The sequence below is a fragment of the Rhea pennata genome, chromosome 1, assembly GCF_028389875.1.
Source record: "Rhea pennata isolate bPtePen1 chromosome 1, bPtePen1.pri, whole genome shotgun sequence".
Classification (NCBI taxonomy): domain Eukaryota; kingdom Metazoa; phylum Chordata; class Aves; order Rheiformes; family Rheidae; genus Rhea; species Rhea pennata.
The window spans coordinates 64,209,209-64,234,156 of record NC_084663.1 but is presented as its reverse complement, the minus strand read 5'-3'; the positions used below and the strand labels follow the sequence as shown (position 1 = coordinate 64,234,156).

At 41.3% G+C, this 24,948-nt stretch overlaps 1 protein-coding gene across 2 annotated transcripts in view; it reads right to left on the bottom strand.

Annotated features, from left to right (window-relative positions):
* Positions 1-231: 231 nt before the first annotated feature.
* DGKI (diacylglycerol kinase iota) overlaps positions 232-24,948 on the bottom strand; it is a 114,392-nt gene continuing 89,675 nt past the window's right edge. For both annotated transcript variants that reach the window (XM_062569976.1, XM_062569984.1), the window contains 5 exons: positions 13,287-13,324; positions 11,587-11,707; positions 3,806-3,842; positions 1,858-1,957; positions 232-406 (listed from right to left, as the gene is read on the bottom strand). In XM_062569976.1, coding sequence (XP_062425960.1) covers positions 290-406; positions 1,858-1,957; positions 3,806-3,842; positions 11,587-11,707; positions 13,287-13,324 — 413 coding nt within the window. In that variant the 3' untranslated portion in view covers positions 232-289. The remainder of the gene's footprint in view (positions 407-1,857; positions 1,958-3,805; positions 3,843-11,586; positions 11,708-13,286; positions 13,325-24,948) is intronic.

Here is a 24,948-nt window from a genome sequence, read left to right as displayed (position 1 = left end):
AGATGAACATGGGAGAAGTTCATGCTACTTGCTGGAAGCAATAAAGGTAAATTTCCGTGGCCCATGGATTCCACAGACCTTTGAGTGTCCCACCTCATCCATCATGGGCTAACATAAGGAACCTAACTGCTCCGTGGCAAGACTCAGTAGCCCTTAGAAACTGGTGGCATGTCCTCAGATATTTTCCATGAGAGCGAGAGACACGTTGATTCCATCAGCTTCTTCCTCACACGACGCCTGAGTGCCTCACGTGCAGCCTTGTTATTTCCGAGGGTCCTCTTCCTCATCTTCAAACTGCCGTCTCCAGGTCCTCGTGGGAAACCATCTGGTAGTTCTGTCGGCTCTCCAGGTAGGAGGCCAGATCTGGGTCGCCAGCTTGCTGAGCCCTGTCACGAGGGGTCTTACCCTATAACAAAGGAACACAGATAGAAAATCTTGGGCTAACACTTCTAGAACAGAGGAAAGTGTGACCCACAGAAATTACTGCACGTAGGGTAGAAACAAATTTGCAGAATCAAGCAAATAAAGTTGATGTCAAGTCAAGTTTTTCTATGAGAGTTATTCCATTCTGCAACAGCTGTGAGATTCTTAAGATTCTCAAAATCCAAGTGTGGTTTAGGACAAGTTATTCAGCTCTGCAAGGACATGCCATTTGATACATAAGACAGAAGGGATCTCAGGCTTGAAGAACCTAAGTAGAGTTATCAGTTTAAGGCTAAAGTTCCTACATAAATGCAATGCAAAATGTCACATCTAACACTTGAAAAGAGCACTTCACAGACTACACACAACTTTTCTAAGGCTACGCAGAGAGAAGCCCAACATTCAAAACAGAATGAGCTATATTGAACTCATCTGAACTACAAATCAATTTTCAGTGCACCCCTGTTCTACTCTGTTATCTGGGTTACCCTAAGGTTACAGCAAAACTGGACCAAAAGTCTTGATTCTCAAACATCATAAGTTATTGGAAATGCACTAATACTCTCCACAAAAACACTCCTGCTCCCAGCATTTCTGGGCAGATGAAGTTGGAATCCACTTATCTGGACTTCAGCTGTTGCAGAAATTATCTTTTGCAATGTATAGTACTCTCATTTGAAAAAGATGACCTCTCTATCTCCCTTATAGACTATTCCATATAGCATAATATGGTAGAAAATTTTCTTAATTGTCCTGTTGCAGTGAAGATGCTTATGACTCAAATCCTGAGGTCTGACCACTCTTAGCTGCTGACCACAGGTTGCTTATGGACAGAAATATCAGGAGGCAACTTCTGTACCATTTCCCAAGTGATCAGATTGTTACATTGACAGAATATTCCTATGTTTTAGTTTTCCCCAGACATCTTCCTCAGGTCCAGACTCTGTTAGCCATGTCTCATCTCAAGCTTACACTAAGAATTTAGTGTTGCATCAATGAGCGAAGAGGCAAGCAAGGGCAAAAGAAAACAGTTAGCCATCCTCACAAAGCAAGTCAGCCACAGCAATCAAGCCTCATAGATACTGTGTGATCAAAACCCAAGGCTCCCCCAGGTGGTCCCTACCCACAGCCTCTCTTTTGACCACACAGGAGGATGATGGTGCTGTGCCATGGAGATGTCTCATTCACACCCAGTACCCTGAATAGTTTTAGGCCAGGCTTTCACTATGGTGAAGATGAGCCACGATGGGGACCGAACTAAAGTCTCTTGTACTTGTTTAAATCAATACAGTTTTCTAAATAAAAATAGTTTGTTTAAAAAGAAATGCTCTTGGCACACACAAGGAAGCCTCAATCATGCACACAGCAGGGACGGATGCTGATTGGTCTCGCTTCGCTGAAGTATTTTATAACTGGTTCATTGGGCTGGGTTACCTTGGAGTCTGTCTTTCTCAGAGATGCTCCCGCATCCACCAAGAGCTGGCAGATGGCACGATGGCGCTGGCAGGCCGCCTTATGTAATGCTGTCTCACCCCTAGACCAAAGTACAGAAACCAGCAGTGAGACACATCACACCAATGTATATTTACGAACTATGAGGTGCAGAGGACAGACAGAGAAGGATGCTGTATTTCTGCGAGGTTCCCTCTTGCTGGCAGAGGAAGACTTGTGCACTCTCTCCCTTAGCATCTACATCCTCTGACTCAGTAGGAAAGCCTGCAATGCACAAATAGCAGATGGAAAACTTCTGAGGGGTAGGAAAGAAAATGTTTTATGCATTCAAAGGACAGAAAGTCACATTCCCATCCAACCACCGATTCTGTTAACTGCTGCAAGGGCAAACTAGCCAACTTTTTATTTCACAGCAGACTAAACAGCAATGATTTTTATTCTACCTGATATTTCTTTCCTCAACCTCACTCTTGGAGGGGTGTTAGAAAAATCCTGCTCATCGAAGTCATGACTGGTGCACTTGCTGCCCTGGCTGTGATACCCTGCTCTCTTGGATATATGACAGGAGAGGTGTATTTTTGTTATTCACTGCTGGACTACTGGGGAAGTCTAAACACAGGATTTTCAAAAGAGAAGGCTGGGTAGTGAGTGCAGGTTTATTGCAAAGCACTTCACCCAGATTGGGGCTACACATAACAGGATTCTAAGACTGATTGTACTACAGAGGTTACGGAAATTGTATCAAGCTTCCACTAGTAAAAACAAGAAAGTATGCTTTAAGTGGGAAGAACAGGTGTCCTTGGTGCTCATGTCAAACAACTAGGACCATTACATATGACATGACAAATGACAAGAATTACTTGTAGCAGGACAGATTTTGCATATACCTACCCAGCAAGTGAGAGTGCATAGGGGAATTTCAATCTAAATCCATGACAGGGCAAGTTGAAATAGTAATAAGCAATCTTGTAATGAATCTCTCTCTGCTGCACTAGAGCTAGATTCAGAACTGGATACTATCTTTCACCTGAGGACCAAAAGACAAATTTGTGCTGGCAGTTATGGTTTGAACCTTTCCTTCTCAAGAGTGGTAAATGGACCAGTCCTTTGTAAATGGAAGCCCCAAAGCTACACTCACTTGCATTTCATTTCGGTGGCTTTGTTCCACCTCCACATGAGGAGGAACTGGTGGGCCATCCAGACTCCAACACCCGTGAATGCCCATGCATCTTACATATAACCTTCCTGACTACTTCTGCTAGCAGAGGAGTGCACTGTAGGATGGGAATCTTCCTACATGTCCTACATGAGGAGCATGTTCTTTAACCCCATGAGAAAGGCTATATTTTGTTTCTCTTATATCTTATATACTCCCCAGGATTATTCATGCTTCCCATATATCCTCTTTGTGACATCTTCACTAGGCAACAAGTCATAGAGCAGTTGGGAATTGAAAAGTAAAATCATTTCTTTATTCTGTAACAAAGAAGAGGTGGCTGATGTTCTAATAGCTCGAGAAAAATCTTTGGTTGCACAAGTTGTGACCACTTGGGACAAGGCATTCTGGATGGCTCAAGAACGGCCAGAGTAAAAGATGTTGAGCAAGCAAAGTATTTTCTTGACCTTTGGAATTTAGTCTTCATACTGATCCCTCAGTGAATTCCTAGTATTCCTCTAGAAAGACTAAGAGGAGGGTTGGGTTGGGAAGCAATATGGAGAAAGTCGTTTTTAGAGTCTGAGAAAGATTTGTTTGAGGCCAGAAATCCCAGTTAGAGGTTGTTGTCGATTGGGGGATTGTGCGGGAGAGGCCAGGATTAAAAAAATGTGCTATTTTCAGAGCATTTTTTATTTGAAAGTGTGCACTTGAAAATCAGGAGAACTCTGCTAGTATAATGTGGGTAATGTGAACAGCAGGGTAGATTGTACTTACGTTTCACTGTCTGTCATGTCCAGTAATTCAGAAGGACCTGTAAAAGAGAACCAAGTACGTCGTATAGCATTTGTCTGCATGACTGGCGGAGCATGACTCCCAGAAGCAGGCTGCTGGTGCAAATGTGTAAAAGTAGCCAACTGAAAGTTCAATTTGCACAAATACGCTGAACTTCAAGGTAGTATGTGCTTGCCCAAGCTCTTGCACTAGCAAAATTCTAAATGCACAGTCACTGCTGGAGTATCAGCATCAGGGAGTAGCAGGCTCTAAATTATACTGGGGATGAATATTCATGGCATTTATTTTCTCACTCCTCACCTTGCTCAATTAAGTGGTTCACATAAGTACAGTGCTTTGGAAATGCTGATACTGGAAACCTTGATATACTGTAAGTTAAGTCTATTGTTAGTACTAGAGAGAAAATGTCATTAGGAAGTTGAAATTAGCCAAATTCTGCCCTGAATGACATCCCTGTGCTACTCCATTTAATAGCATTATACAGAATGCAGATCAGGGTGGAATATTCCCAGCAGTCTTTATATTGATATGCAAATCCTGTACCCTACTGGTTAGCAATGATCAGGAAAGTAAGATTAAGAAAAACAAAAAAGATTTTTGTTAAGTGGGACAAAATAATGCATTTACACTAATGTTCTTTTATCCTTGATATTCACTACAGGCAGATGTTTATAGCAGTGAAATCTGTCATTAAATTACAGTGAGATGGAAAGGTTAGGATTGGAATAGCATTCAAAATGAGGAAAAACTTTTCCTGTTGCTGTCTAGCTTATTATTCTCTTCTCAAACACTCCAGAGTGTAGTGCCAGATGGTAATGGACAGTTAGCAAGGGGAACGTGAAACTTTACAGAAATTTTACTTTCTATGCATGAATATTTCTCTTCATCACACTTTGAATTTCAGATTCAAGAGTCCTCAAGAGCTTATGGCAAATTTCACCCAAAATTGAGGAATTTTGTGGTGTTTATTTACAAAGACCTATACACAACCTCTTTTCATTACTTCTTTCAGTCTGTGGGTGTGTTGAAGTGGATTAGAGCAATGTGTCTCTTCCTTACTCATTCTACAACCTATACATTCAATATCATTGAGGCAACTGGCTGCCCCTCCTCCTGGAACTGCAGGTAGTTCATCCCCTTAATCTTGTACAGAATGAAAAAGGGGTGGTAAAAAAGTAGTATCCTTATTCCCCAGTGTAGAGGGCATTTAATACCAATTATGGAGTTCTCCAAACTCACCAGCTACTCTCCATTTTCAAAATGTTGTACACTCTAAAGCCACCCATCCCCATTTCCACAGCTGGTAGTTATTTCAATCCTCCCTTGTCTTCACAACCTGAAAGGTCATTTAAGCATGGAAGAAACATATAGGGAGCTAAACAAGCCTCTTTGATAAGAGAAAAACAATTGCCTGAGAAACAAAAAAAAAAAAACAAAAAAACAAAAAAAAAAAAAAAAAAGACCTCCTGACACCTCTCAGGAGAAAAGATAATCACTCTCAAAATAGAAGTGTTTCCCTGTGGCTGTGGCTTACTGCCATGCCATCTCCCAGTGATAGGTAACAAGGAATGGCCTTCAGTGCATCAGAAAAGGCACTGTCAAATAGAGCATTATTTCTGTTCACTAATGGTACAATGAATGTGTGTGATGCAAAAGCAGAACAAGGTGACTGCACTGGGTGCATGGGGTACAGAGGTACTTATCTTGATGGGAAAAGGGGGTTAAAATAGCTGAAGTAAGGAGGGAGAGGAGATAGAAGAATGGGATCTGAGAGGGCAGAGGAGCTGGAGCCAACTGAATGGATATGGAGAGATGGGAAATGAAGCATGAAGGAAAAGGGGTCTAGAGTAGAAAGAAACATCGACATGAGGACAGAGGAGCAGAGAGCTGCAGGCTGGCAGGCAGGTTATGAATGCAAACCTGGGGAGGTGCCAAGTACATGCTGCCTGTGCAGAGAGGGGGCTCTCCAGGAGACTGTTCCAAATAAAGTCACTTCTAGGAGCACCCTGGACTTCATCTCAGTCACATTTGAGGGTCAGATATGAAGGATAACTTACAGCATAATGTGGTACCAGGATTCACTCTTTTTGTTCTTTCTACCCTATCTCTAAAATTAGACAGTCCCAACTCTCACAGAGCTCTGAGCCATGCTCTTTATTTCCTTAGTCCATTTTCAGCTGTGCTTCTCTTAAACCATCTCACGCCCTCCTCCTAATTCCCCTTCTCCTCTCTTTTGGACCTCATTTTTACATCAGTCTCCCTGGCGCTGCCAACCGACCATTCCAAATCCCCCTCCGCCCTCAGACAAAAGCTGCACAGATGTGGGAAGGGCTGGCACTGGGAAAGCTAACGGCACTGTCATCCTGACCCAGCGGGGAGGCGGCTGTTTTACTCCAGGACAAGAGGCAAAGAAAGAAAAGGGGACCAAGGCGCAGAGAAAGAGAGGACAAAATAACCCAATAGAAATCCGGAAGGGAAATGCATGAGTGAGATTTCTATCAAGGAAAACAGCAGGGGGAGGATAAAAACAAAAGATAGAAATGTGTGAAGGGGCAAAAAAAAGAGAGAAAGAGAGAGAGAGAGAGAGAGAGAGACTCTGAGACTAAAGAATGGAAGGATGGGGATAGTGGGGGGAGACGTTTGCATGAAAGGAGCTGAAAAGCATGACGCACCAAGGGGAAGCCCAGCTGAGATCACTCTCTATCCTTAATGTCTCCAATAGACTGTCTGTGGAGAATTATTAACTTCTTTCCTTCTCTCCTTCTGCCTCCTTTCACTCTGCCAAAGCCCCTCTCCAATTTCTCAGGAGACAAAGCAGCTTGAACTGGGAAGAGGGAGTGGGAAGGGAGATGCTCAAAAGCAGCTGCCGTTTAGCTGAGCTCATCCCAACATAAAAGAGAGACCATATTTTGGAGGCATTTCCAAAATATACAGCATCATGCAGTCCAAAAGGCCTCAAGGCCTGCGGCACACCCTACACTCTCCAACAGAGGTAGTTACAGTTATCCACAGGAAACCTACAGCTATTAATCCCTGCCAGTCCCTTGTCCTGTCAGTCCCTACTTCACAGAACTGGGGAAGTGTGGTTTTTTTAAACAGTAATGTTTGACATTATCATTTCTGGTTGTTTACCTGGCAAAATCCTCTTTGTTTAATAATTTGATTAAGGTTGATATCTGTGAGACAAATTTGGATATGGGTTCCTCAGCTTAAAAGGGGGAATATTTTTAAAATAACAGTTATCTGCAAAGTCAGGACCATTTCTAGTCTTCTCCCAACTCCACACACCGCATTTTTACCTGATGTGAAGACTAATAGTTTCTTTTTTTTCCCCACTATGAACATCTTTTGGCTCAGGATTTCCACTATGACATAAAGAGCATAGCCTGTTATAAACAGGGCTCTTGCATGCCTTCCATCTTTACTGTCTCTATCATAGAATCATAGAAACAGTAAGGTTGGAAGGGACCTCTGGAGATCATCTAGTCCAAACTCACTGCTCAAGCAGGGTCACCTAGAGCATGTTAGACAGGGTTGCATCCAGGCAGGCCTTGAAGATCTCCAGAGAAGGAGACTCCACAACCTCTCTGGGCAACCTGCTCCAGTGCTCCATCACTCTCACAGGGAAGAAATCCCCCCTCACGTTCAGGCAGAATTTCCTGTGCTTCAATTTCTGCCCATTGCCTCTTGTCCTGTCACATGGGACAACTGGAAAGAGTTTGTCCCCATCCCCTTGACACCCTCCCTTCAGATACTTATACACATTGTTAACCTCAAATTTGCTAAAGTTGCAAGTTAAAACAAAGAATTTTATACCTGGTGTCTTCTAGGAAAAATGAGCTTCACTGTTGACTCTGCAATGCTAATAGTAACAAAAAAACATCCCTTTTTACCAGAGGAAGTAAGTCTGACTCCCAGTATATACAAGAATCAGACCTGATCAAGGAGATGCCTGGGTTATTTTTCAAAGCAAAATCCAGGTTTCATATACTCAACAAAGCAAGGACATTGAGATTTGAAGTCACAATAATGTTCAGGATGGGACACACTGCTCACTGACTACTCCATCAGAAGTTTACAACACAAAACCCTAAGCAACTGTAAGTGTCCTCCTGCTCTTCTGTTTAAAAATAAATACAATTCCCTTGATCAACTACTGGATTCTTTTGAGCCTCTAGGTAAGAAGAGAAGAGGGAAGATTGAGAGAAGGCAAACCTTGCATCATTTTTCTTCAATAATGGTTACAAATTATAAATACTTCAGAGCTGCCAGATGAGACTCCAAGTCAAGTTTGATTCCAAATATAGAAGATAATTTAGTGGGTCATTTTCTAACTGAGCTTCTTAAGCCTTCTTTGCTTCTGTTCATGTTAGGAAGTAAACAGTTAACTTTGCTCTGAAGTGTGCAAGAGAGTTGCTGACTGCAACAATAAGCAAATGTGGTTCTGATACTGAGTTTGGGCTAAGTGTTTCTCAGCTCAGCCATAGACAGTGCTTAAAAGGTGACCCTCCTACTATAGCAAATGGCCTTATTTAGGAAGCCACTCTGCAACAACATGCAGGTGTGTACATACCTGCCCTTCTTGCTGGGGGAATAGAGAGAAACTGCTTTGCAGGAGCAGCACTGGCATCCAGCACAACACCACTGTTCCTGCAGCAGTAAGCAGCTGTCATTCTGACACCTACTACACTGGTGCTTCAGCTGCTATTCCAGGCTTGTGCTGGTCCACTAATAAGTACCTGGCAATACTGTACAGCAGTCTCCTTGTGTGACTCATCTGTGCTTTCTCTAATTTGAGAAGGGTTGTTTTCCTCCCGTTAACATCTGAAATCATTCTGATCAAGATCACAGAATAACCTCTCATATTAATGTCCCCTGTGTGTTTGCAGAAGGCATAAAGCCATCACTATAGAAGAGAGTCTCAATACCACTACATGATTATCCCTCCTTCACAACCCCAATGCTATGGGAATGAGATTCCCCACTCCTGTATCACATTCAGTTCACCCCACTAGTTCCACATTAGGCAGCTAAAATCTCCTGGTAGATTTTGTTTGTCTTTAATATTCAGAACATTTTCCCCATATGATTAATAATGTTTTCCATGCTGTGTGCTGGAGGGTATTTTGCAGCAGAACTCCTATTAATGTTAACTGTCTCTAGCCACATATAGGACAAATTATGGGGCTAGGCAGAAGAAATTGCCAGCTCAAACGTAAGATCTATTTTTTATCAAGGGTGCACACGAACAGAGAAGAGAGACTAGATATAGGGAAAGCCTGAGATACTTAGTAGCATTGGATTGAGCCTTACACATTAATTAATGTTGAGATGATGCCAGATGCCAGAAAGCGCAATAGAAAAAAAATAAATAAAAAGGACATTAGAGTGATGATGATTCAGCAAGAGAGCTCAATTGTGACTGAGAAGTGCCCAAAGTAGAAACGAGTTTCACTAATTGCTTGGTGGGAGAAGAGAGGAGCCCCTATTAGACCATTGTCCAATGCACTCTCTGATCCCCAGAGAACATTAAACAAACGGTGCGTTTGGAGAAGTCTAGAGGACAATGTCTGGAAAGCTGCAAAAGTTTTCTGCCATCACTGGGGAGAGAAGGTGGGCAGACGTGTGCTGAACATCCTAGTTTGCCTAGCAGTCTGTAATCCCTTGTATTTCTCTATTCAATTAAAAAATTTCCATGGATGTCCTACTCACATCCTTAGTGGCTTAAACAGTCTCATTTTAAACCTTCACCAAAGGAATGGTAATTGGGTCAGACTGTGAATAAGCATACATGCCTAAGAGGAATTCTGGAGAGGAACTGATGAGGGGAAGAGGCCCAGGTCATGTGAAGTGTGAGATGAGATCAGAAAAAGATAAGTGTAATTATGCCCATCTACTGAATTCAGATATATTTGTATGAATTGTGACTATTGAGATAATCCAGAGAAGTTAAAGGAGAGGTAGAGTTAGCACTAGTAAGACTTGCTGCAACTGTGGGAAAAGTAGCCAATACCTGGATGTAAGGCTAGCTACACTCAGCCATCCACATGTAGGTATCCATATGTTATGTGCCTAGATCATTATGATCTAGTTAATATTGTCAATGGAATCAAAGAGCAATTCAGACCACCTCAGCCAGACATCTGGGCTTATTTCAGTTGTCCACACATGGACATCTAATACTATTCAACATGCCTAATGGCAAGCCTTGAGATGCATTTGGAATGACAAGGATGCTTGCCTGGGCTTCAGCTGCTGCTCCAAAAGAGTATGGGTCTCCTATAGGCTTTGTATGTTATCTGGTAGAATTATGTAGATGTCCTGGATCCCCAAGGGAAGATGACATATATGGTTATGTTTAGGTAGATGAATCAAGTACACAGGCAACTGTGAGATGAATCACATGATGGGTTCCACTAGCTACATTGACTAGGGCCCCCTTTCAGCTGGCCTTATGAGAGGTCTAGTGCTATTAAAGATGACCTGCGATACCCCACCTCACCTCAACCTGCCATTGAAAGAGCTCAACTCTCCTGAAGTTCCTGTATCAGACATGAGCTGTCTTATATCTCTGTTGACAATACAGGAACAAGTAGCTTACGTGAAGATACCTATGCGTAAAAACCTAAACTTTGGAGCTAAAAATCAAAATAAATCCCAGTTTGATTAACGCAAATGTTAGTAGATGGATTGTTGCCCCTTTCTTTATCATCAGTTGTGGTTTTTTACTCCTCTGTACAATTTTGCATTAACTTTCTAGTAGTAACTAACATTTATTCCAATTGCCAGAGGCAATCTGTGTGTTTGGTGCTAAGACTTCTACTGAAATATGTCTGATTCTGACACTCAAAAGTCAAGACAGACATTGATATTTTGGAGACAGATCAGAGAAGAGTTACAGCAATGTGTAAAGGATGAAAAAACATTCTCCACAGGGCAGGGCAATGATCGCTGGGGTTTTAGCTCTGTGTGCAGAACACTAAGACTACTGTAGCATTCTCCAACAGCCAGTGCACAAGATGACTCCCGTTCCAATGAACACAAACTCCTAAATGCTGCTGCCTCAAATATATGTACACACACATTGTTGCATAGTCCATGTAAGCATGCCTGCATTCCTGTTACAAGCAAAGATAAAAAGAACCCAGAGGAAAAAGGGGAAATGACACGATCACAGCCTACAAATATTTAAAATGCAGCTCATTTTTTTGTTATCAGGTGGTCTTCAGAATAAGAGAGAGAGAAAATCAGAAGGTTTGAAGGGAAGCTAGGCAAATCCAGTCTAGAAATAAATGCACAGATTCCTAATCGGAGTGTTATTAGATGCTGAAAAAGAATCAATGGTGCGATGGACTCTCCATGGCTGAAAATGTTTTAGTTGAAATCGGATGCTTTCTACCACATGTGCTCTAAATGAAAAACAAATTAGTTCAGAGAAGTCCTACGCCAGAGGTCAAACTAGAGCATCACACTGTGTCTTCACAGCCCTAGAGCATCACACTGTCTTCACAGCCCCACAGCTGATGCAACTTTGAAAATACCCGTTCTTCCCAAAGGCATCCTTATTTTGTTTTCACACTTTCCCTTTATGTGAAGCCCTCACTGCCACTGCTGCCTCATTCCTAGCCTCTTCCCCGCTGAGAAACGATGCTGCTGAGAGCGACCAAAACAAGTGACAGCACTCACAGAAGTGCCATGGGGTTCTACCTGATGGACACTTGGCTGAGGTACAGCTCTCTGTGGGTTTGCCCACTGTGACTCACCATGCTCCAGGATGTATTTCACAATCTCGCCATGCCCGGTCTTGGCAGCATGGTGCAATAAGGAGCAGTGATCAGGTCCTTGGATTAACAAATTGGCTCCCTTTTTACAGCATTCTATGAACTGCAATAAAAATGCACAGAAAAAGGATAAGATAGGAGGAGCAGAAAAACAAAAATGCAGGTAATTAATTTATTAATTTTGCCTGGAGGCCAGTACAAAAAAATGGAATAAAATAAAATACTACTTTAAAGCAAGCTTTAACAATTCAATAGAAAAATATCTAAAATTAGAAGTATCCACAATAATATGGTTAACAAAAGCAGATCACAGTTATTGAGCAATGAGACACTGGTGATGAATCTTGCAATCAATACCTGGGAAACCACTTCCAGTGAAGCTGCTGGGATATTTAGAAATGTATATATTTGATGGATTTGATGTTGGCTCTCTACTGAAAATTCCAACAACTTCTCAGTAAAGGAGATAAACCCATATCAAACACTTTCTGACTGAACCTGAAAATGCTGATTCCAAAACCCAAAGGCTCCCAGGAAACTGAAGTTCAGCTGCCTCAGACTTCCATGTTCACACTCCCTCCTCTACCCAGAGCCCTCAGAAGGGGAAAAACTATTCAGGTATGAGTAAGAATGGATGGAAAACAGCAACTCATTAGTTCTTAAAATTGCTGCAAACTCTGTGAGGGTTTGCAGTACAAACTATTACACAAAAGAGGGACAAGATTGTGACAGTGAGGTATTATTTATGATGTGATGTGTCCAAGGAAGGAAAAGAAGATTGCCTCCCAAAGCAAACTCATGTGAAAAGCTTTCAAGGAGGGGAAACTGCTGTGAAATCCAAAACAGGGCAACATTTTTATGACTGGTGGTTTAAAGGAGTATCTTTAAGATGCTGCAGCCACAAGAGCAGGGGTGAAGGTATGGAAGGTACACCTGCAGGCAAACAGTTGGCCTAACAGTATTGTCATTTTTACAAATGGCTCCAACTTGACTTTTTGCAGATAACATTGCAATCATTAATCACAATCCTCATCCAAATTCAGGGACATGTTTGCAAATCCTGTCTTGGCTACTGAAAAACATGTCCTGAATAACTGTCAGACACAAAACATCAGACTCTGAGAAGAAAATGTTTTTGCATCTGTTCTTTCTTCCCAACAGAAGGTACCAATAACTGACAATGCCAAGACATTATTGCTTTCAAGCCATCCATCAGACCATAAGACACTGAGCTGAGGTGCATTCTACCTGCTTCTGTGGTTGCCTAGGAAGATGTTAGGAACCCTTTTGGCAACACAAGTGACTTGGCCAAAGGCCTCAATGCAGGAAAATAGCCTTTACTATGTAAGGCTGTGTGTCAAAACTATTCTGTTGTTCAGTGTTGCATTTGCCAATATAGTAATTTCCCTCTTACTAACTGATACATTGCTCTGTACAGTGCACTGCGAATCCTAGACTGCATGTTGCTCTCTAACAACAGATTCTATTCATCTGATTTTCACACCTCACCTGACTTAGTGTTCCCCTAATATTCAAGGTTTCCTGGAAAGGCTGTAAAGTGGCATTTGCCAAGAGTCTTTAAAGCAGTCCATTTGTCTATTCAGTAGAGGCGTGATAGAATTTACAGTATATCAGAGCTGCAAATAGCTGTGAAAAGTAGACACTCGGTGTTCTGTACTTACTTTCAGCAGATCACCAGCTATGACTGCCTGTAAAAGTGCTGCAAAAGACAAACATAAAACAAATGTTAGAGGGAAAGCATTATGCATATAGCCTCACAACTGAGAATACAGCTTACAGTACATGCAAGTTAAGATCGATGCCACGATACACTTGCATTCTCATGTGTTATCAAAAATGGTGACACCTCTGCTGTGGTACATTTTGGAAAGGCAGAAGGAAGAGTAACCATGGTGCAGGAAACCTGCATGGGCATTAAGCCAGTGTTTTCAAAAACTGCCCTGGCACTGTACATCTCTATCTGATTCTTGCCTTGGGACACTTTGGGGAATTTTCAACAGTATCTGCAAAGTGGGCATACGTCTGGCACCTGAACCATTAGCGAGAGTATCACCCTCAACACTGCAGAGTCCATCAGACCCTTCAGACTGATGGTGGAATGGTCAGTTTGTTTCAAATGCAATGGTTGCAGAAGTCTGAGGGGCAAAACAGACTTGTTAATAATTACTTGTATTAAAAAAAAAATCAGCCTGACATGCCAGTTGACAGCAAGACCCCCAAGTTTGATAGGCAGAGTCAAACACAGAGCAGGAGCCACTTCTCACCTTTTTAGCATTTGTAATTTACACAGACAGAAAGAAAAAGTGACAAAGAGACGGGAAGCAACTGAAGGCTCACAGCAAGGCAGGGCAGAGCAGTGACCAGAGCCCAGGTCTACCCACTACTTGCTATTGTCCAGCCTGCACCCATTAAGAGACGGGGGAAGGCAAGACACCAGGTGTCTGTAGTGCCTTCTGCACAGGCTGCATTCATCTAAAAACAGTCCCTAAACAGCAAGTAACTACAAACAAAAGAAGGTGATACAAATCTACTATCATACTGCTATCTTCTCACGATCAGGATAGATACTACAAAAATCAATTATGAATAAGCCTTCTGGGAAAGCACTTACTTGGTTTGCATCTTAGAGAGTGTTAAACATCTGCCTCAGTTCATACTTTTTCAAGAGTGCCTAAGCCCATTTTTATCTTCAAGCCCAGGCAACACAATCAAGTTAAGCATTTGCCGAAGTGCCATCCTTGATAAAGATGCCAAAAGCTCACACAGGGAAGAATAAGGGGGAAATACAATAATAGATTAGATTTGTCTCTGAAAAATAAAACATGGGAAACTGCATAGTGCAAAATCCACACAGAGTCAGTTGCTGCTTCAGGAATGACAACATATTCAACTAAACTACACTGAAGGGAGGGCAAAGACAACTCAACAAATGTCCCTTTCTTTGAAAACACCTGGAATTGTGCATGGCTTTGTCATCTCAGCAACATCTTATGCCCTTACGCCTTACGTTCTGACTCAGTAAATTAATAGCTACAATCACAGGTAATTCTTGTACCATTGGATTTAGGGCAGTTTTACAGTGACTGCACATTAAACTAAGTCCTGTAAATCTCCTGGCATCCGTATAGGTTAGGGCTCACTGTTTTGGAAATGAAAAAGACAAACACTGGAAGGCTAGAACTGGAAAAACATAGATATCTCTCTTCCAGATTTCATTTTCAGTGAGTTAAGTTTTTTCTTCCCCCACTCCAATAGTTCTAATATTGGCTCAGCCCAAATTGATACCAGGGCAGAATTTTACCCTCACGTTATTCATTTTATCTTTTCCTCCGTCTTGCAGATCTGGTCTCACAAGCACAGTTGTTCTACGGGCTGCTGGAGACTGCACTTACTTAAATAAACATCCTGCTCTTCTCACACACTAGGGAGTCAAATGAACTGGCGACATCAACTTTACAGTGCCTTATACATACAGTGATCTTAACCCATGGCAACCCTGACACTGCTTCTAAAGAGGAAGAAATATTTTTCCAATGCAAATCAAGGCTGTAGTTTTTTTTGAACTACAAGGTTGTAGTTCAAAAAAAAAGTCAAGAGAGAGGTCTAGAAAACTACAAAGTCAAAAGGAAAGCCTAATAATCCATGCTACACTGAGCATCAGTAGCTAGAGGTTGGTCTGGTGATAAGGCTATTAAGGTAAAGCAGCTCTCAAACACATTCAACAGAATTAGCCTAACCTTCTTCCTCCTTTTCTAAGCCACAAAAGCATTTAGGCAGATGCTTAACTTTCATCTCAGCTAATCACATTCTTTTCACCAAACCTACCTACATACTTAAAATTAAATGCTTTGCTAGGGTAGAACATACTACATAAATGAATACATTACAGATCAACAACAAAACCAGCTGCATAATGAGTGGATTAAGCTACAGTAAAATAATTCAGTGCTGTAAAACAGCATGCTGGAAGACATAGAAACTGGACTAGAAATGGGGAAAGGTTCTTTAGAATAGGGCTCAGAGTTACATACACATCTGAATATTGCTTAGAACACTAACCCCATAAACCCAAATGGGACTGCTGGGCATATTGAAGAGAATAATCAAGATCACAAAATGACTTGGTTGTAAAAGAGGTGGTTAAAACAAGCAAGCAGATGGTATTGACAAGAGAGCACTGAATGAGAAATTGGATAAAAACAGCATTAACATGCAATGCCAGGCTACCTTAAAATTACAAACATTAAAGTGAGAACAGTTTTATGTCTTCTGAGCAACACTGCATCACTGATGTAATATATAACATGAATTATGCAATTGTTTTATCAAAGCATAAGTTATCTTTGGGTCTTAAAGATGCCTCAAAAATTACTTGATTTAATAAATATTTAAATCAAGCCATTATTTTCTCAACTTTTCCTAAGACAAGCATCTGTCATGACTAATAGAAATGTTTTATTACCTTTTTTATTTATTTAGCAAGTAGACTTATTGCTGATGAAAGGTGACAGCCCAACAATGCCGGAGACTGAAGTGCTCTGTCCATTTAACTAGCAAGTGCTCAGCCTGCCTAGACTCCCTTGTCTGCCTTCTCAGTGAAGCTCAACACACGTTATTGGTACACTCCTACGTACAGCTCGGGTTTCGCTCCTGTGCATTCACCAACCTCTTTGCTGAAACTGCCAGCAAACGTGTCAATTACTGCCCATGGTGATATGGTCACGGATCTGGACAGAGACATCCACCTGCTATGAAAAGGGCAGCCAGAAATTCACTTCAAACGTGTAACAGCTGCTGGAGAGCAGTAACTTTCAGTCTCCACTGGGCAAATTTTAAAACAAGCCTCTAAACATCTCTGTGTGCTCGCTTACTAAATAAGCCTCATAAAAGAAAAAGATAAAAGATAAAAAAAAATCACAGCTCTTCCTTATAAATTAAATAATAAACAACTAACAGTGGATAATGTGCTAAGATTTTAAAAAGCCATATTAAGAAGACAAATAACTGAATTCCAGTAATTCCAGCGCAAACAAGTGCAGCTTGAGATATAGGAAAAACACCTAGCAGCACATCTACACATATGCAGAAGACAGCACCTTTCTTGTGACATGTCTCTCTCTCATGTTATTTCTATTCTGGTACCCACTAGTTTCTGTTGGAAGCCGCAATTTTCATTTCATACTAAAATATATTTGTATCACTGAATTACAACAAACATTTTTGTTTCTAAGCCATAAAATTTATCTATCAAATCACAGCTGCTCTCTGGTTCTGAATGTGAAGTTGGTAACCTTACAATGTAGTGCTGCACAGTCAGTTATTAAACTCTTGGCAAACAGCAAAGTTCTTACAGATTACAAGGGAGTGATGTATTTGTACCAAGTAACTGGAAGCTGCAAGACATGTAGGAGGCTGGTCTCACGAGGTTGCCTGGATAGTCAGAAGAGAAAGTAACACTCCAAGGTGGTCTGGAGCCCTGAGATGGTCTCTGTTGTGCATCTCTCTCTACAGACTACTGAGGTCCTAGGTAAGTGACCTCTGAACTTGCAGTATCTAAGTTAGGAGCCAAAGGATGGGAGAAAGGAGATCCTCCAAGACAGCATCATGTCAGGAAACAGACTTAATCAGCTGTAAGGAGGACAACAAATAAGGGCAATGCACACTGCCTCCAAAATTTCAGTAGCTCTTTGTACAGGATACAGCTGTAGCATGGCAACAGTGGGGTGGAAAGGGGCCCTTGGGTCGCCAAGTCCAACTCTGTGTAGTCAAAAAGCAGCAGATAGTAGTTTAACTGGTCATACAACGTTGATTGGATGCTCCCACCCAGAACCCCCAAATCTATGCAACACATCCTCATAGATGTAGGGCCTAACAGACAAAGACAAATCCACAATTGCAATGTATTACAAGAATACAACATGTGAGGGCTAGAAACCATGGCCACTGTCTCTCTTACTTCCAAAAATGAGACTTGGTCAAGAAAAATTCTCACAAATTCCTTGAATAAGGGAAAGCTCAACCACCAGCAACCACCCCTGCCAGTCTGTCCTGAAGGAAAAGTCCTTCCTGATTCCAAAGCTGACTAGCTTAACCTTGAGCACATAAATGAGACTCTACACTAGACTCCTATTACGCCAGAACTTTGCTGATAAAACACTTTCAGGAACAGTGAGAAAAAGACTATTAGCTCCTCTTAGGTGATATCTCAGGATTGCAAGGTTCTTTGTTTTAAATAGATTTTTCTAGGTGGCATGGAAAATATTTGTAAGTTACATTAAATAGCCATTAATGAGGGAGTGATAGTGTCTTTCACTCCAAAGAATCCCAAAGTACTCTACGGTTCTACAATCTGCCACTGTCAGCAGTACATAAGCAATTTTGCTTTTTGAGTAAAAGTTATTCATGACCATAAATATTTTCCAGCGTTTTACCAGCCAGTTTTCACACCCGAGTTGACCCTATCCATATCATATTTGCATCCACTGCTACTGTACAAATGAACTCACAGTGAGCTCTGATAGAAATGTGACTTTTTAAAGCTTTTACCATCTCCACGGAATTCTTCAGTAAGGATTTAAGAACTGTCACTGGAGGAAGCAGAATTATTCAAACTATGTTTTAAAGTATGAGTATCACCTTAAGGCATTGTCATCCCATGGTTAAAATGAAGTCAATTCGAGATCTATGTATGAAATGCACTGTGTGAGAGTGAAGTATTATTTATGATAATACATCTTACCATGGGTTAAAAATACTAGGATAACTATGCATATAAATACACTGATTCAGCAATTGAGTGCAGATTCATGGAATTGATACGCCATCCACATTTCAGTCCTGGATGTTTCTTAATGATTAGAGGCAACCAATAAAAACTATTAGACACGATGACTTTGGTGAGAGCCCCTCCTAAATTTAAGCTTTAGTATCCACCATCATTTCCTGCTAGGTTTGCTCACGGGAACTTTTAATGAACACCTCACATACCGCCTCCCTCAAACCTTGCTGAGCTGCTAAGAAGAAACTGCAGAAGGTGGTAGCATCATCAAATTTCTTGATAGTTATTAAACATAACTTGGTCTATCATTAGCTTCTGGAACATTTGCAGCTCTTTATTCCTCTTGTAGACTGTGCAAAATTCATAGAACCAGAAATTTAAAGTAATTACAGCTTTATATGTTGAGACGTTAAAAACTGACTCTGACTATAAGGGAGTTCTTTTTACACAGTTGGAGTCTACTGAGTTGTTAAAGAACAACATTATAAAAATGATAAGAAAACAAGCCCTCATTCTTCATTTCCTAGGAGTTTTGTAGAAATCAATAATAACTTCTATTTCAATCACTCAGAAAGCTAAGCCCTCAAGTGAATAAGAAGCCTATATAGATTATCATTCAAAAATACATTATTCTCTCTGTAACCAACCATTTGCTTGTAATAGCTTTGTACAATCCTGTAAAGATCAAACCTAATATGAAAAATTGACAGTAACGCAACTTCTGCAGAAATGTACATAATTGACCTGTTTTCCACTCTAGCCATAATCTTCAACTCTGACCTGCAGACTCTGGGAGGAGAGGGGAAGAGGCAGTGTACCGCAGTGGTCTGTGTACTAGTTCACTTCCAAGATGACTATGAAAAATAAGCATTTAAGCTATACAACAGTGCATACCCCTGACATTTCCAATGAGTCTGCTAACCCCATAGAAAATTTTTAGGGAGCCACAGTGGAAAAAGGTTGAAAAACTCTGCATTTGAACTTTTAAAAAGGCAGTTACCTCTTCCTCACATTTAATCTGCTTTTAAAATCACACGCATAAAGAAACACTTTAGAATAGCTACGTCAAATTGTCTACAGAACTGTGAAATTAAATTACTAAATTAATAATGCTTTGTTGGAATAGCTGCCAGCATGTAGTTCTTTGATCTACAGACAATCGTAAGTCTCACCAAAGCTGACACTTAAACGTTTCTCTTTGAAGCTAACTTAAGTGGAAGGAGCAATTAAATGTTTCTTCATGTATTTTATGCATCTGCAAGTACTAGAAGTAACTACTGAAGGCAATAAACGAAAGTAAGCAAAAGTTAAACCTTGGTGGTGTTTTAGGTGTTTCTTAGATGCAGACAAAACCTAGAAATAAATGGTTAAAGCTGTGTATGGGTATGAGAGAAGCAAAAGGCTAGCAAAAAATAAAAGCTGTGAAAGCAAAAACTTCCACTAGAAAGACTTGCTTGGACTTGTAAAAAGCAAAATCACTTCCCCTCTGTTCACTGAAACAACACTTTGTTCATACTCTTTATAGATAAATAAGCATTACATCAAAGAGCTATTGGACTCCTGCAATTAGATTTGCCTCCTGATAGAAACAATGTAGCAAAAAGCCCTGAATATTGGCCAGTTGGTTGGGCCAAAAGAAGTTGCACCAAGCATCCAGCAAGGGACACCCAGTTTGGGGCCTGTTATTATAACGCTGCACAGCTTATGCCAAGACAAGGACTACCATCACCCTCAGGACTGAAGGTTTCCTTAAGACTGTGTACAAGAAAATTGTTCAGGCAAAAAATGCCCATTTTCATGAGAATGCCCTGTAAAAACAGCCTACAAACCATTGGAGCATGTGCCTTAACATAATGCTCTTGGGTATATCTGTGTCTGGTTGCAATCGCCATCTTTCTAAGCCAATTTTTACCTCCACATTGAAATAAAGCTCACATGCAGTGACAGGAAATATATATGCACTAAAGAGAAGAATAATTTTGCAAAATTTTGACCTCTGATAATGAGCAATTAAGATGGAACATCTTCAGCAAAAAGGTGACTAACGGCCTGGGAGAACGAGTTTCATAATTCAGTGCCTGATAAAGAAGTTATATTATGATGGGGAATATGATTACCTGCAAGCCTGACAAGAAATCAAAAAAAAAAAAAAAAAGAAAAAAAAGAAATTAAAAAAAGTCTCTTACTAGCTCTTTTAGAAAGATTAGCCCTTATATAGCAGCAACATACCTTTCTACTCTCTCCTCAACCAAGAGGAAGAAGATAGATTACAAGAAAAAAGGGTAGCAGGTCTACAACCTGAAGGAGCAGTCTTGTACGAGAACAAGGAAAGGTTCCTGCACTTCCTGCAAGGTCTTAGCCTAAAGGCTGTTTATGAGTCATAATGGAAATAAGACAGCAAAAATACATAGCGTATAGTGGTTTATTGCCTCCAACATAGTACTTCTTGTGCTGACTACGGCAAAAATTATTTGATTTTGAGATTTTTTTTTGAAAAAAAAAATCTATCTGCTTGCTCCGCTATCTAGTATGCTAGAGAAACAGATGGTAAACAAGATTTCCCACAGGATTTCAGCTTTGGGAAAGGCTTAAGCTTTTCAGAGAATTGGAGGGCCTCAGCACGAGTCTAGGTGGCTTATGACAGCAATGCTATGAGGCATTATTTCCATGAAAGAAAACCAGATAAAGAGCCGGAAAGCACAAAACATTCCCAGGAGGACTAGCAAGGAGACAGTAGGGCAACCTGCTGCAACCAAAAGCTCAGAAGCACATCAGCTGAACACAAGCCAGAGGCACAAGTCTGAGGACAATTTAGCAAGGCAAATTTTATGCAGGTCTTCATACAATATCTCCAGCTAGCCCATCTATACAGGAAAACATGTGAAGAACTATATTCTCCTGGGGCTTGAGAGACAGCTTTGAAGCACACTGGCACTCTGAATAAGTCCTACATCAATAATATCTATTCCTAGGATTGCAAAAAGAGATAGTTCTTCTAAACATTTGTGGTTCTCCTTTAACTACTAAAGCACCACATCCTGTGCAGTTCAAAGGAGAGAAATGACAGTTTGGCTGCATCAGTCTGTCTTGGGAATATGACATAACTTTTAACATGCACAGATCATCCATTACTCAGGTGGTTGTAAATATGCATTTCAAACCTTTTCCTTTTATGTATTTTAGAGTCAAACAAAGGACAGTGTCAAACTACAGTTCTGAGAGAAAAATTAATAATAAAAAAAAAAAAACACACAGGCTTGCTAGAGAAAAAGAAACACCAAATTCTCACTCACAGGGAAGTCCCTTCATACCACTTTGTAGGGATAAAGTAGCCTTCAAGCAGATGTAAATCACACTCAAGCTGCCTTTAAGGCCCTATTGCACTGTCAGACTAGTTTAAAGGCACTTTGATGCCAATTAGAGTCCACCTTGAATTGTTTGTGTGATGGTGCTGAGCTGAGAGTGCAATTGATAGTTCAGGAATGGAAGTCCCTGATGGTGAAGGAGTATTCTCCCTTGCTGCAAAACTATTTCAGTCATCTTGCAAAGGAAGGGATGACCATAACAAAAAAGGACTTCCGCTGTAAATGGCCCAAAAACCTCAAAGAACAGTTGCAGATAGACTAAGTACCATCTGGCAGACATCATCTTTTCTTTTCTTTTCTTTTTTTTTTTTTCCTTTCTCCTTCCTTTCCACAATTTTTATTTTTGAGCCAAGACAAGAACAATTAATGTCATTTTCAATGATGTGGTGGAAGAAAATGTCATTGATCAAGTGAGAACACAAGACAGGGAGGACTTTAGCTGACTAATCTGGGCACTTTATCAGAGTGACATTACTTTGGCAGGAAGAGATTTCTAGCTAGAATAATTAAGTGATGGCATATTTTTTTAATTTTAAAAAAGAAAGAGTAGAAAGCCAAGAACATTGTGGGCCGTACCGTTCCTCCCCCTTCCTAACTTGGTGTACAATTACTGCTACAAGCACTCCTACTGCACCCCCCTCAGGTTTTTGCCACTGCAAGACTGACTGCAATGGGTTTGCCTAGCAATTTCCATCTAAGTAGCAATTCCTCAACAGTATTAGGGGCTCACAGTAGGACTAAATAATCTGTAAGTCAGTTCAAGCATTTACTTGCTTGCTAGATTATTGGGTGCATGGAAGGAATGTTTTTCTTTTTTTTTTTCCTCTCTCTCTCTGTTTTTTTTCTTTTAAATAAATTGCCGCTGTAATCTGATCAGAAGTGCTGCCTCCATCAGAAACAAAGACCAGGAGAGAAGCACACTTCAGGGTTACCCGGGGCTTCTGCTTGAAAATAGGTGCCTTGATTCAGGCAACATGTTACCTGTTCTCAGTTCCTTCTGAGAGGGAAGAGATAAGAAAAGAAACATTTCTGAGTTTTTCTCTACTACTCATTCAAATGTCCACAGCTGTCAGACCTCTCCCTCTGAGCTGCCTCCATCTCCCTCAGTCTGCTTAGATAGGATGTGAGATTGGACATAGGCACCTTTGAAAGGTTTAGGGCAGAGAGGACCTTCCTCAGACCTACAGAAGCATTTTGACAGAATGCTTTCTCTTGCTGCAACTACCACAACACTGCACTGATCCCAGCCTCGGCAGGGCTGAGAAGCAAATGAAGGAATTCAGAGCAGATCCCCAGGCAACGTTGATTCAGCTGACCATAGACATAGTTTCAAAACACTATCTAAGAGAGCTTTCTTCCCAAAGTGGCCAATTAATCAAAATAAATACCTGCAGTCAGGAGCCCCCCTGCTGCATGGTCTTTGATTCGTTTCTGAGAAAGCATTCCACAACATCTTAATTTGTTGCTAGGTGAATGGCTGCAACATCACCCTGAAGAATACAGCTACGTGAAACCATCGATTTCTCTCCTGAAAGAAGCTAGCCTAAAAAATAGAGGTGCTTCTTTTTTTTTTCTTTGACAGTTCTACCAGCACTGAGAGGTTTGCGGTCATTTGTACTTCTGTGCTCTTCCTTCTATTCAGGATAGCAGGATACTTTAAGGCAGAGAACAACTGCTGAGGAGAATCTCCCTTTGCAGACTATGACTGCAAGACCACAGTCTGTGATGCAGACTGGGAAGTCTGGACTAGTGACTCCAGAAGGTAGCAGGGACATTGACAGAGTCAAATCCATGTTTCTACAGGCTGCCCTACTTATTGGAGGACCCAGAAAGAGTTCTCAGCTCTTGAGCTCTTTTCTAGGGCTCCTTCAGCCATCGTCCTCCTTTCATAGGTTCACACCTCCTCTTTTTAACAGGACAGACAGCACTGGAAAAATACCACAGTGCACAGCAAATCCTGGCTTCGAGAGAGGAACAGATTCTTCAAAACAAACCACTTTGCTGTTTAGGGTAGAGCTGCCACTGTCTTGCATGCACATATTTTATCACTCCCTTCCTTGTGATTTATACAGCAGTGCTCTCCATCCAGGGGGACATTTAGAAACAGAATGTCTCCCTATACTTCCTGTCCCAAGCTTCCAGTCTGAACCCAGGCCAAGCTGTCCATGTGGATGGGCGAGCTGGAGAGCTGGCACCAGGCCAATTGTTCCTTCCTTCCTCTGAGCGGAGGAGCAACCAGTGCGATAGAGAGACAAAAAATACCCAAGAACATGCTCTCAAGCTGTGGCATCTTTGTTTTCCAGAGCTGATGCTCACAGCATTATTGGTAAGAGCAGTGGGTGCTAACTGGACGAGGGCTGGCTCAAACATCTGACTAGGGGGTCAGGGTCAGGGTAGATAAGGACAGCCTCTATTCCCAGAGCACCAACAGCAGTCCCATTTTGGCACCCAGAGCCTGCCTGCTGCTGGTGGTCTGCAGAAACAACTACTACACAAGAAAGGCTCTTTTGCATTATTGCTTCAATCACACCTGAAAACCTCGCAGCAGTCACAGGCTCCACTTTGGCTCAGAAGGAGAGGAGACCTGAAGACCCTGTCATTGGAGGGTCTTTTTCCAGTGAAAAAATAGCCTGAGAAGGTTGAATCAGTGTTGTGAAAGGAATGGCTGTTTAGATATAAGAAAATGAAAACTCTGTCCTTCCCTCCCAGTAATACAGAAAGGCAATAATTCAATCCAACCCCAGAAGAGCAAGTTCTGGGCTCACAGAACCAAATCTGTACATCAGTCAGGCACTCCTTTATCTTATGCCTTTTTTCACTGTAAATCTTTCACCCTTTCCATTACCCTGAGCACCTGCATCCACAGACTCCTCTCCAAGTCAGCAAAGCTTTCCTCCCTTCAGCTCCCCTCCCAACTCTCATTGCAAGCCAATCATTTTTTTTAATCCTAGTTAACTTGCAGATACCATTGCCAACATTTTCAACAGCTTCTTCCCAGATTCCAATATCACAAAATGAAAGTGCAGTATGTGCTCTTTAATACCCCAACTCCTCTCATTAGAGCCCAGCAAAACCTACCTTTCAAGGAAAGCTTTGGGGAACATACCCAGAATTATGAGAAGTGAAAATGAAAGAAACTATATTGCCTATTGTGAAGCAGCATCTGCTGGTGGTGATGCA